The 12,514-nt window shown below is 41.3% G+C and overlaps 1 protein-coding gene across 1 annotated transcript; it reads left to right on the plus strand.

The window, feature by feature from the left end:
• Positions 1 to 994: 994 nt before the first annotated feature.
• C5AR1 (complement C5a receptor 1) lies at positions 995 to 11,671 on the plus strand. The gene is made up of 2 exons (XM_044668585.1): positions 995 to 1,052; positions 10,447 to 11,671. Exons 1-2 carry the CDS (start codon positions 995 to 997, stop codon positions 11,466 to 11,468), a joined length of 1,080 nt encoding a protein of 359 aa, XP_044524520.1. The 3' UTR covers positions 11,469 to 11,671.
• Positions 11,672 to 12,514: the final 843 nt, after the last annotated feature.

The raw sequence follows: 12,514 nt of genomic DNA on the forward strand, positions 1-12,514 counted from the left end.
ATGATTGAAATTCTCAAGAGAGTTTTCTTAATTTAAAAATAATTCATTAAGTGACTGGTCAAGGCAACCTAATTAAGGTCAAAGGATTCTCTCCACTCTCCAGAGACATCTGAAATTCCTGGCCCAGGTACCTATAGGCACTTTTGGGAACTTATTATTCAACCCCTCTCTTGAACATCCCAAGACATCTCCATAAGTAGCTAACTAGGAGGTGGTCCATCCAGACCCTCAACCCTTCCCTGCACTGCGAGATGGACAGGTGATTTGTTTGTTCCATCTGCGGGAAAATAATCATTGTCAAATTTTCCTGCTAGCTCGAATCTGTGAAAGGAAAAAGCCAGAATCTTGAGACTGGATGGAGTCAGGTCCAAAAATGAGGCTCAGGGATCCTCACTAATAGAGAAAGAATACAGCATATGAAACATAAATTCTTAAATGAACAAGGTCAAATGAGATACTATTTGTTAGAAAGGGCTTATGTGGTGCCTGGAACATAATAGATACTTAATAGATGTTTGTTCCTTCCCTCCTTCCCTCCCTTCCTCCCTTCTCCTTCCCATTCTTCCTTCCTTTCTTCTTTCCTCCTCCTTCCACCGAGGACTCGCACCCGGACACCTAACACATAAGAAAATGCCTTTCCTATCTCCAGTGAGCCTCCTCTTTAAGGCATCCGTATGATCCTCCAGTCTTGAAATCCCACCCTGAATGAAGTCTTTCAATGACTTCTCTGTAAGAAAAGCTATTAAAATGCTGTTTTTTCTGACATCAAACAGCTGTTGGGAGGCTAGTTGATCTTTAAGGAGACTCTCTTGCCATGAGGTAAGTTGTCTAGTGGGACCCACCCAGCCTAGGGTTCACTCGCCCTTGTGGAAACGTTTCTGAAAAGTTCTAGAAGTGACTTCAACCCCTAGAGATTACAGTAAAGTTACAAGTCCCCAAGAGAGATTGCAAAGATAAATGATTACAAAATAGAAACATATGCAAGGCACAATTCATGACTTTGGCCAACGACAATCTAGCCTACGATTTCAAGGACTTCCAGGAAGAGATAAGTGAGATACTAAAAAGCAAAGAGACTCAAACAAGAGTTGATTTCTCCTAATCTTATAGTGAATAATAGTATTTATCTGATATCTTACAAACGTTTGCTAGCATTTGTGTATAGAGCATTTGGTTTTGTTAGTCAATAAGCATTTATTAAGAGCCTAAGGTTCAGCTAGATGGCTCAGTGGATAGAGACCCAGGGCTGGAGACAGGCGGTCCTGAGTTCAAATTTGATCTCAGACTTCCTAGCTATTTGACCCTGGACAAGTCATTTAACCCCAATTACCTGGCCCTTACTCCTCTTCTTCCTTGGAACCAATATTTAGTACTGATTCTAAGATAGAAGGTAAGAATTTATTTTTTTTTTAAGAGTCGCTACTATATGCCAGGCACTGTAGCAGGGCCAGAGAAGAAAAGACAAAAAATCCTTGTCCTCAAGGAGCTTACAGTCTAATAGGAAGTCAACATGCAAATAACTATGTACAAATAAAATCTAGATAGGATAAATAGGAGATGATCAACAGAGAGATTAAGGGAGATCAGGAAAGATCCCTAAATGAGAAGCTTAGTAAATTTTACCTAAGTCTTACACATTATTTAATTTCCAAACGTCTATTCTTCAGAGACACCAATATTTTCTTTGCATGGTATACGTGGGACCTTTCTGTCTTCAGTCTCTTTGGGATCTCTGCCCACTAAATGCCCTCTGGGTCCAAGGGTACAGATGTTTTAGCTACCTTTTTCCTTTGGCATAATTTCAAGTTGCTTTCCAGAAGCTGATCAATCAATAGCTCCACCAACCATGTATTAGTATGCCATTCTTCATCAAGTCCCTCTAAAATACTCCTCTTCTCTTTTGTTGCCTTTGCCAGTTTTCTTGGTGTGAGATGTAATTGGAAAATTATTTTCATTTGCACATTTCTTATTATTCACAATTTGGAGCAATCTTTCTTATGGCGGCACCTCTTCCATTGAGAAGTTTGTTCACATCTTTGGATTATTTAATATTGGGGAATGTTTCTTGGTCTTATATATTTGCAATAATTCTCTTTTTTTGGGAGGTTAGAATATTATCAGAGTCATTTGATGCAAACTTTTTTTTTTACCCAATTGACAGTTTCCCCTTGGCAACTAAGTCAAGTCTTCCTGACTCTAGGTACAGCCTTCTATCCACTGAGTAAAGTACTTAGCACAGTGTCTTCACATAGTAGGTGCTTAATAAATGCATGTTCCCTTCTCTTTCTCCTTCTGTGTATCCTAAATGCTCTGGGTTTGTGTTTATTGTTTAATTCTACATAATTGAAATTAGTTTCCTCTGTTTCTGGTCCTTAGGTTCCCCCTGCCTCCCCCATCCCTTCCCTGTTGATTTATCTTTCTTTTTGTAGGTTTCTTCCTCCATCCTTTATCATCCCCTCCCTCCACTCTGCCCCTCAGATCCTCTTCTCTTTTACTTCTCTCCAGTTCTTGGCCCCTCAGGCTCTCCCTTCTTTCTGTTTCTGTTGCCCCCTTCCTCCTGTTTGTCTATCTCCTTTCTCTCTGTTCTTTACCACTCTGGTGTCCCCTTTCTCCATCTCTTGGTCCTCCTCTCTCTAAACTCATTCCTCTTCCTTGTTCCCCAGGGGCCACTTCTCTCTGTCCTTCTTCTCCCCATCCTCCAGTCCCTGTCAATTGGGTTGTGTCCATCTGTCTTTCTCATTTCTGTCCATCAGTTCCCTGTATTTGGGGCACTGAGGAGCCTTCTCTTTGTTCCTTACCCTCTCCCTTGCCTTCCTTGCCCTTCTTCTTCCTTCTGTACAGACTCTAACTTCCTTTCTGTTTTCTTTCCCCATTCTTTGATTTTTGCCATCTCTCTCAGCATGCCCTCTTTTGGCCCCTCAGCATCTCCTGGCTCTGTCTTTTAGCCTCCAGGCTTTAGAAACAGTCTCTCAGTTTTAGAGAAGGCCAGAAATGATCCTTACAGCAACCCACACAAGTGACCACTCCAGCTTTGCTTGAATTCTTCTGGGGGGTGGGAGTGGGGAGGAGACCCTACCACCTTCTAAGGCATCCCATTCTATTTTGGGACATTTTTCATCAGTGGCAAGTTTTTTCTGCTTCCATCATTTGCTTCTATGGATCTGTGATTGATATGGGCAATCTCTCTTGTGTTCCAAACCCATCCCATCCTGATCTCCCTCTTCTGAGCACAGAATCTCAAACCTTTTGATTTACAAGGGACTGTAGCCCATTTCCCCTCTGAAATCACTCTAATTTTTTAAATTTATTTTTTATTTCCATATTGTTCATTTTTTGCAAGTGAGTAGTCTTATAAAAATAAAACCTCAAAACATAAACCCAAATAAACAAGTGATAAATCATATGTTTTCATCTATATTCTGACTCTAACAGTTCTTTCTCTGGAGGTGGAGAGCAGTCTTTGTCAGAAGTCCCTCAGAATTGTCCTGGATCATTATATTGCTGAGAGTAGCAAAGTCTATCACAGTTGACCATTCATCAATATTGCTGTTACTGTGTACAATATTCTCCTGGTTCTGCTTATTTCACTCTGCATCAGTTCATGGAGGTCTTTCCAGCTCTTTCTTAAATCATCCTGTTTATCCTTTCTTACAGCCCAATAGCTCGATACAGCCCTAATTTTTAAAAAAGTATTCATTAATGTTTTAAAGTATTTTATTGAGACAACAAAGTGAAAGTAGGATGTTAGATTTGAGCTGTAATTAACCCCCATTGCCTCGCCCTTACCACTCTTCTGCCTTGGAACCAATACACAATATACAAACCAATTCTAAGATGGAAGGTAAGGGTTTAAAAAAAAAAGAATGTAAAATTTGGAGCTAGGAAGACCAGAGTTCAAATTTGACTTAGGTCACTTACTAGCTACGTGATTCTGGGCAAATCACTTCACCTCTGCCTGCCTCAGTTTCTTCATCTGACAAATGAGAAAAATAATAGCATACCTACCTCCCAAGGTTGTGGAGAAGAACAAAGGAGGTAACCTATGTGAAACACTCTACAAGCCTTAAAGCATTATAAAAATGCTAGCTATAAGTATTTTTAAATTATTATCTTTTAATTTTTTCTTAATTATATGTAAACATAACTTTTTAACATTCATTTAAAAAATTTTATTTCCAAATTCTCTCCCTCCCTTCTTCCTTGAAAACCCCCCAAGTAATTTCACCATAATTATCCATGTGCAGTCACACAAAATATTTCCATATTAGCCATGTTGAAAAGAAACTGTAGATTAAAAAAATACAAACAAAACCCCCAAGAATAATAAAGTTTAAAAAAGTCTGCTTCAACCTGCAGTCGGACTCCGTCGGTTCTTTCTTTGGAGGTAGATTATTATTGATGTGTTTTTTTTTTAATGCTGATATCATTCTTTGTCTCCATAGAATTTTCCAACCTAGCAAAGCCATTTAGTTAAGCAAAACAAATGAACCCACTGGCTGGGTCTGGAGATATGCCTCTTTCTCTGGCTGTCTCACTATTTCCATAATGAGAAGAAGGAGGCATGAGAGCATTGATATTAGGGAATTTTTTTTCTTTTCATAGATCATGGCTCTAGAGCTGAGAGAGACCTGAGAGGTCCACCAGAATCCAAGCTCCTCATTTTTACAGAATAAGAAACTGAGGCAGGCAGACTTGGTCAAAGACCCATGGGTAGAAAGAGACAGCTGAGATCAAGGCTAAATCTGCCTCTTTATGTCCCCTATTTGTTTCTGGCTCTGCTTTCAATGTCCAAACAGATGAAGTCAAAATCCTCTTTCCTTCCCCAGGACAAGCTGAATTATCCTCCCCCCACCAAAATCTTTTCTTCCCAGGCTAAACAATCAAAACAGGATTTTTTTCCCACCCTTTCCTCATTGGCCCTAGCCTCAAGTTTCTTGCTCCCTGCAAGTCCCCCATCGTGAACCCAACACTTCAAACGGGATCTGAGAGGTCGGGGGAATAGTGTTGGGTCTGACTTCCCTTATTCTGGATGTTGTGTGTAGCTTGTATCATAGCTCTGACTCATATGGAGACTGAGGACATTTGAGTAATATTTCCTGTCCCCCCCCATCATGTGAACTAGAGCCTGGATGCATGTCCCTCCCTACCAAAAAAAGCTGATTTCTTTAGAATTAAATATAGCACTTCATCTTCTCATTTGTATTTTGGGGTTCATTCATCATTCATTTCCCCTCCCAAAGATTTAACCCATCACTCAAACTTGTCAAATTCTTTCTTCTGAGAGAGACCTGAGAGGTCCACCAGAGTCCAAGCTCCTCATTTTTACAGGTCCAAAGTCACATAGGTAGTGAGTGGCAAAGGCAGGATTTCAGCTCAGGTCCCATGACTCTAAGCACAGCTTCCAAAGTTTAACATTGTGCCTAGTCATACTTTGTTGTTAATGCTTTATAACTCTTTGAAAAAGTGTTTGACCTCTTATCTAGTCAGTAATAGTTATCACTCACCTATTTGTGTCAATTCCTTCTTTATTTTGGATATCAAATTTTTATCAGAGAGGTGATGCAAAGATTTGTTCTCAGTTTTTCCTCTTCTTCTAGCTGCATTGATTTTATTTATGCAGAAATATTATAATTTTATGTAGTCAGAATTGTCTATTTTCTCTTTTATAATCTCTTTATCCTTCATTTGGTTCAGAGTTCTTCCTCATTCTCAATTTCCTCCTTATTTTCTAAAAAATGATTTAATTAAAAAACCTAAATGGAGCTTATTGTAGTATATGGTGTAAGATGCTGATGTCAACTTAATTTCTGCCTAATTGTTTTCCAGTTTTTGTGTAAGGTTTTGTGGAATAAGGAACCTTTCCCCCCAGTCATTTGTTTTTCAGGACCTTTTCTTTTTTTTAAACCCTTACTTTCTGTCTTAGAATCAATACCAAGAATTGGTTCCAAGGCAGAAGAGCAGTCAGGTTAGATGACTGGGGCTAAGTGACTTGTCCAGGGTCACATAGCTAGAAATCTGAGGCCAGATTTGAACCCAGTCTCCAGGCCTGGCTTTCTATCCCCTGAGCCACCTCACTGCCCCCAGGGTTTTTTTCAGCACTGAACTGCTGGTTAGATAATCCCTGAGACTTCCTTCTTTATTTTTTTCACATGTGAGCTGTTTCTGATGAAACCAAGCCACTATGTCATCTCTATTTTCCCAACCATATGCTCACAAGGCGTGCCTTTAATCCTTCCTAAATTCTCCCAGAGAATGAAATCAGGGCTTAGTAGTCTATAAGCTCATCCTCCATTCTCTTCCCTTTTTTTCCCCCTCAAATAAAGGCAAAACTTAAACCCTTCTGCAGTCCTATAGTATTTCTTCTATCTCTGTGATCTTTCAAATATCAAATAATTGGGTCTCAGCAATTGCAGATGCCAATTCTCTCAGGACCCAGAGATGTAGTTTATCAGGGGCAGAGACTTAAACTCATCAAGGGCTTCTATCTCTACTTTAAAAAACAAACAAAAACCAACTGGCTCCTCACTTATCTGCACAAAGACTTATGGGACACTCAGAATTTCACTGACAGTTGGCAAGTTTTTCTGAACCTATTGTAGGAAGAAACACTTCTTGTTTTTCCTCTGTTTGCTCAACCAAATGTTCTCTGTTATGCTTCCCTCCTCTCAGTCCTGGATTTCCCCACATCATTACAAGAGAGGGTATTTCAAAGCCCAAATGAGATAATAAATATGCAAGCTTTGCCAATAAATTTTGCAAACTTTAAGGAGTCATGCAAATTCCAGGTTTTTATTATTATTATTAATTAGCCTTTGGTCTAATTATGACTTCATCCTTTGAGTCTTTTTATTGCATTTCTACTGAGATCCCAGGAAATGTTGATTGAACACACAAAAGTGTGCTGGTAAATGTTTAACAACCATGTTCTGGATAAGGGGGGGAAAGGGAATGTTATGAGCATGCCCTTTTAAGTTCAGTCTGTATTATTGATGCTTTCTTAAGTCTAGACTCTCCACAAAAAATAAATCAAGCCCTGATTTGTTAGAATCGATGACTTCTGAGTTGTAAATGCTTACAATGAATGAGAAGCTCTAGTGAAGGTTACGGCTAATTTCATCGCATCCCAATTATGAGGATTTCTATTCTTACATCATCTCTTTCCCTTTCCTCTTTGTTTTGGTCCTCAACAACAGCAACACCCTTATTCTGGATATCAGCTCTTTGTTGTTTTTTTTTTTCCCCTCTCAGGAATCATATTTAAAACATTATTTAATTTGTGTCTTATGTAGGAAGGACATTGATTTTTAAATCTTGTTTTAATACTTTAATTTCTGAATAAATCACTCCCTCTTTCCCGGTTGAGCCATCTCTTATAACAAAGAATGAAAAAGAAAGAGGAAAAATGCAATTCAGTAAAACTAACCATTGGACTCACCCATCAATGCCTTAGTTCAAGCCTTCTTCATGCCACAACCCTGGGCATTGTAAAAGCCTCCTAATTAATCTATCAGTCACAAGATTTTTCCTGTCTAAGCCATCCTTCAGCCAGCTGCCAAATGGAGTTTCCCTTCTTAAATCGTAGCTCTACTTGGTAAATGTTGGCGGCTTGATGTTACCTTTAGGTCTATATTTAATGACCGTCACAATTTAGCCCCAGCGTACCTTTTATTTGTCATGCACAACAGCCCGTCTCCCACTTCTTTGCTTTTCTACTGACTGTACCCTATGCCAGGAATGCCATTTTGGCTGATGCCCATCAGGGAATCCCTAGATTACTTCCATATTCACCTCGTGTCACCTTGGTCAAGAAGGTCTTTCTTAGTCTTTCCAGCCATTGGTGCCCCTCTTTTACCTCCCCCCAATTACTGTATGGGTGTTTTGTATATACCTATAGATGTTCCCTCTTCCAGCAGAATGTGAACCCCTTAAGGACATGGACCATATTGCTTTTGTCTCTGTAGCCTTTGTAGATGCTTAATGATAATAAGAGCTATTATTTATAGAGAGATTTAAGGCTTGCAAAATGCTTTCCATGCATTTGATTCGGACAAACTCTGGAAAGAAGGAGTTCTTTTCTAGAAATGAAGAGACTTAGGCTGAGAAAGTGTAAATGTCTCGTCCAGGGTCACACACACAAAGTCAAAAGATGGCAGATCTTCTTGGCTCCATCTCCTGCACTCTCTCTACCATGCCACGAAGCCTCTTGAGGAATATTTCTAGATTGTATGTATAGATATAGATAGAAATAGGTATAGATAGATGTAGATAGATAGATATAGGTGGATAGACAGATAGATTTAGATATAGATAGATAGACATAGATAGAGAGATAGAGAGAGGCAGACAGACAGACAGATAGATAGACAAATAGACAGATAGATAGACAGACAGATAGATAGATAGATGGATAGATAGATAGATAGATAGATAGATAGATAGATAGAGGGAGATAGATAGATAGATAGATAGATAGATAGATAGATAGATAGATCGATAGATGGATAGAGGCAGACAGACAGATAGATAGAGAGATAGAGAGGCAGACAGACAGACAGATAGACAAACAGATAGAAAGATAGATAGATATAGATAGAGAAAGAGGCAGACAGACAGACAAACAGAGAGATAGATAGATATAGATAGATAGATAGATAGATAGATAGAGATAGAGATATATAATCTATTAATTCTACACCTATAGACCAGATGCCTCCATCACCACCAATAACACCATCATCCCTGTAGAGAAGGGCTTGAGGTACATTTTCTCATCTCCTCTCTAAGACCAAGCTTATTATTATAACTATATCTCTGAATGAAAACTCAAAAAACTTTTCGTGGCTGCCAAATCATGCCATTTACTCATTCTAAGCTTATGGTCCACTAAGACATCCAGTTCTCTCCAAATGGAACTATAGTCTACGAAGCTTCCACAAATCTGTATTTGTGAAGTAGATTTAAAAAACCCCAAAACCTCTTACCTTCCATTTTAGAATCAATACTATGTATTGGTTCCCAGGCAGAAGAGCAGTAAGGGCTGAGCAATGTGGGGTTAAGTGACTTGCCCAGAGTCACATAGCTAGGAAGTGTCTGAGGTCAGATTTGAACCCAGGACCTCCCGTCTCTAGGCCTGGTTCTTAATCTGCTGGGCTACCCAGCTGCCCCCAAGTAGATTTTTTTTTTAAATCAAAGTGACCATTCTTGGTTTGGGCAGAGTCAGGGTCACCAAAGTATGCTATTTTTGGCACAGTGAATGGAGTGGAGAAGTTGGAGTCAAGAAGACCCAGTCTTATTTCATTCAAAATAGTGACAAAATGCCTGAATTCAAGGAGTCTTGTCTGTCTACCATCACACTCAAAAAATGTATGAATGCAACTGCAAGACCTTCTTTTCAGAAATAGTGCTTTGTACATAGTAGGTCCTTAACAAAAGCTTGTTGGAGCAACTTGACCTAAATAATTGTAGAAATACGAATTACTTTATAATTAAAATGAAAATAAATAAATTAATTTATTCAGGGTCATACCAAACTACCAAAAAATTATTTTATAGAACTAGAAAAAGAAAAATGCAGTTCATTGGAAACAGAGGTTTTAAACTTTTTTCATGTCAGAAAGAAGAGGACAAGCATTTGGTAAGCACTTCCTATGTTTCAGGTGCTATGCTAATTGCTTTACAAATATCTCATTTGATCCTCACACAATAACACAAAACAACTCTTATAACCCTCATTTTACAGATGAGGAAACTAAGGCAGAATTAAGTGATCTGTCCAGAGTCACAAAGTTAATAAGTGTCTCAGGTTGGGTTTGAACTCAGGTCTTCTTAACTTCAGGCCTGGTGCTCTATCCACAGAACCAACCAGCTGCTGTGGCCCCATTTGGCAATCTGGTGCAAAGCTTTTGACCCCTTTCTAGAATAATGTTTTTACATACTTAAAATATGTTCTTTTTTTCCCCCTTTACCTTCCGTCTTGGAGTCAATACTGTGAATTGGTTCTAAGGCAGAGTGGTAAGGGTAGGCAATGGGGGTTAAGTGACTTGCCCAGGGTCACACAGCTGGGAAGTGTGTGAGGCCAGATTTGAACCTAGGACCTCCCATCTCTAGGCCTGGCTCTCCATCCATTGAGCTACCCAGCTGCCCCCTTAAAATATGTTCTTGATATTTAATCCTTTTGGGTCATTTCCAAACCTTTCCGACCCCCTTCGGAGGTTTTCTTGGCAAAGATACTGGAGTGGTTTGCCACTTCTTTCTTTCTCCAGCTCATTTTACGGATGAAGAAACTGAGGCCAATAAGTGACTTGGCTAGGGTCACATAGTAAGTGTCTGAAGCCAGATTTGAACTCAGGAAGATGAATGTTCCTGACTCCAGACCTGGAGCTTATCCACTGCTCCATCTAGGTGTCCCTTATTAACGTCCTGTGTTCGTTGTTTGGTTCCTCCCAGGTACCGAGTATTTCAGTAGAGACTACTCAGATTATGATAACTCCACCGATTATACCCCTGTGGATGGGGCCAAGAGATATACAGCTTACCAGATAGTCTCCCTCCTGGTCTTTTTTGTGGTCTTCCTCTTGGGGGTGCCAGGCAACGCTCTGGTAATCTGGGTGACAAGACTGGAGAGCCACAAGGTGGTGAATGCCGTCTGGTTCCAGAACTTGGCTACTGCCGACCTCTTCTGCTGCCTGGTGCTCCCGCTCTTGGCCGTCCCCATCATCCAGCACGACCGATGGCCCTTCGACAACGTCTCCTGCCGCCTGCTGTCTTGCGTGATCCTGCTCAATCTGTACACCAGCGTCCTGCTGCTCACGCTCATCAGCCTGGACCGCTGCATGCTCGTTATGAAACCCATCTGGTGCCAGAACCACCGAAACGTGACCTTGGCCAAGGTGGCCTGCGGAGTGGTTTGGGCGCTGGCCCTGGTGCTGACCATTCCCGCCATGATTTACCGCACGCTCAAGGAGGATCTCCCGGGCCACTGGGAGTGCGTGGTGGACTTCGAGGGGAAATGGCAGGTGGAGGTGGGCATAGCGGTCTCGCGCTTCCTGTTTAGCTTCGTCGGTCCCCTCCTCATCATCTCCATCTGCTACGTCCTTCTGCTCAACCGACTGTGGAGCCGCCAGGCCACTCGCTCGCATAAGACCATCAAGGTGGTGGTGGCTGTGGTGGTGGGCTTCTTCTTCTGCTGGACCCCCTACCAGATAGTGGGGCTCCTCATAGCTGTGAGCTCCAAGGGCTCCAGCGTCTACAGATGGATGCAGCATTTCGACAGCTTGACCATCGCTTTGGCTTATGTGAACAGCTGCATCAACCCAGTCATCTACGTGGTCGCTGGTCATGGCATCAAGGACCGCATGGCGCGCTACTCCATATACTCCCTGCTCCAGAAGGTGCTCACTGAGGACTCTGTAGGGCGAGAAAGCAAGTCCTTTACCCGATCCACGGCGGTTTCCGAGGAGCATGTGTGAAGGTGGCCTCCTGTGGGCGCCCAGGAGCTCCGAGGGAGCCACCTGGAGGAACGATCGAGTTTAAACTGTGGAGGATTCCGGAGTCTTCCTCTTCCTCTCCTAAATCACTGGCTTCCCTGAGCCTCCCGCTACAGGACGAGCTTCTTGAGGGCTGGGTCTGTCTTGCCTTTGTTTGCATTCTCAGTGTTTATCAATAAAGGAGATTCCTGTCTACCCCTCAGATAATCCTTCCTCTATGGCCTCCTCTCCAGCCGACCTCCCAGGCGAATCTCCATCTCCTCTTGGAGATCTTCTCAGAATGCCCTCAGCCCCTGCGGGGACCCGCTTCTAAAGTATTTTTGGTGTCCTGTTTTCCTCTTTCTCCAGGAAATCCTTCCTGCTTCAGGCAGCCTGCCACCACCATCATCCCATCATCTTCTCCATCTTGTTTTAAGAAATCTCTGAGAATTTGAACTGATTGCAATTGAATGGGAATTCAGGAGATGATGGATTCTGCCTAGTGTCCCAGCAGACTGGTTAAGGATGGTCTAAAGATGACTGCTTCCAGGGGCAGTGAGGTAGCACAGTGGCTAGAGCTCCAGAATTGAAGTCAGGAGGACCTGGCCTCAGACCCTAGCTGTGTGACCTTGGGCAAGTCACTTCACCCCAATTGCCTAGCCTTGCCATTCTTCTGTCTTAGAATTGATATTGACAGAAGGCAAGGATTTTATTTTTTAACTTTATCTTTATTTTATTCCAATAACAAATTTACACATAAGTTTTTCATGGTTACATGATTCATGCTTTCTTCCTCCCTTCTTCCCACCCCCTTCCTGGAGTTGACAAGCAATTCCACTGGACTATACGTCTATTATCACTTAATACCTGTTTCTTTGTTATTCATTCTTATAAGAGAATAGTCTTTTAAACCCCAAACCCCAAATCTTATAACCAAATAAACAAGTGATAAATCACATGTTTTCTTCTGCATTTCTACCCCAACAATTCTTTCTCTAAGGTAGATAAGCATTCTTTTTCATAAGTCCCCCAGAATTGTCCTGGATCAT

Source organism: Gracilinanus agilis, chromosome 3 (genome assembly GCF_016433145.1).
Source record: "Gracilinanus agilis isolate LMUSP501 chromosome 3, AgileGrace, whole genome shotgun sequence".
NCBI lineage: Eukaryota > Metazoa > Chordata > Mammalia > Didelphimorphia > Didelphidae > Gracilinanus > Gracilinanus agilis.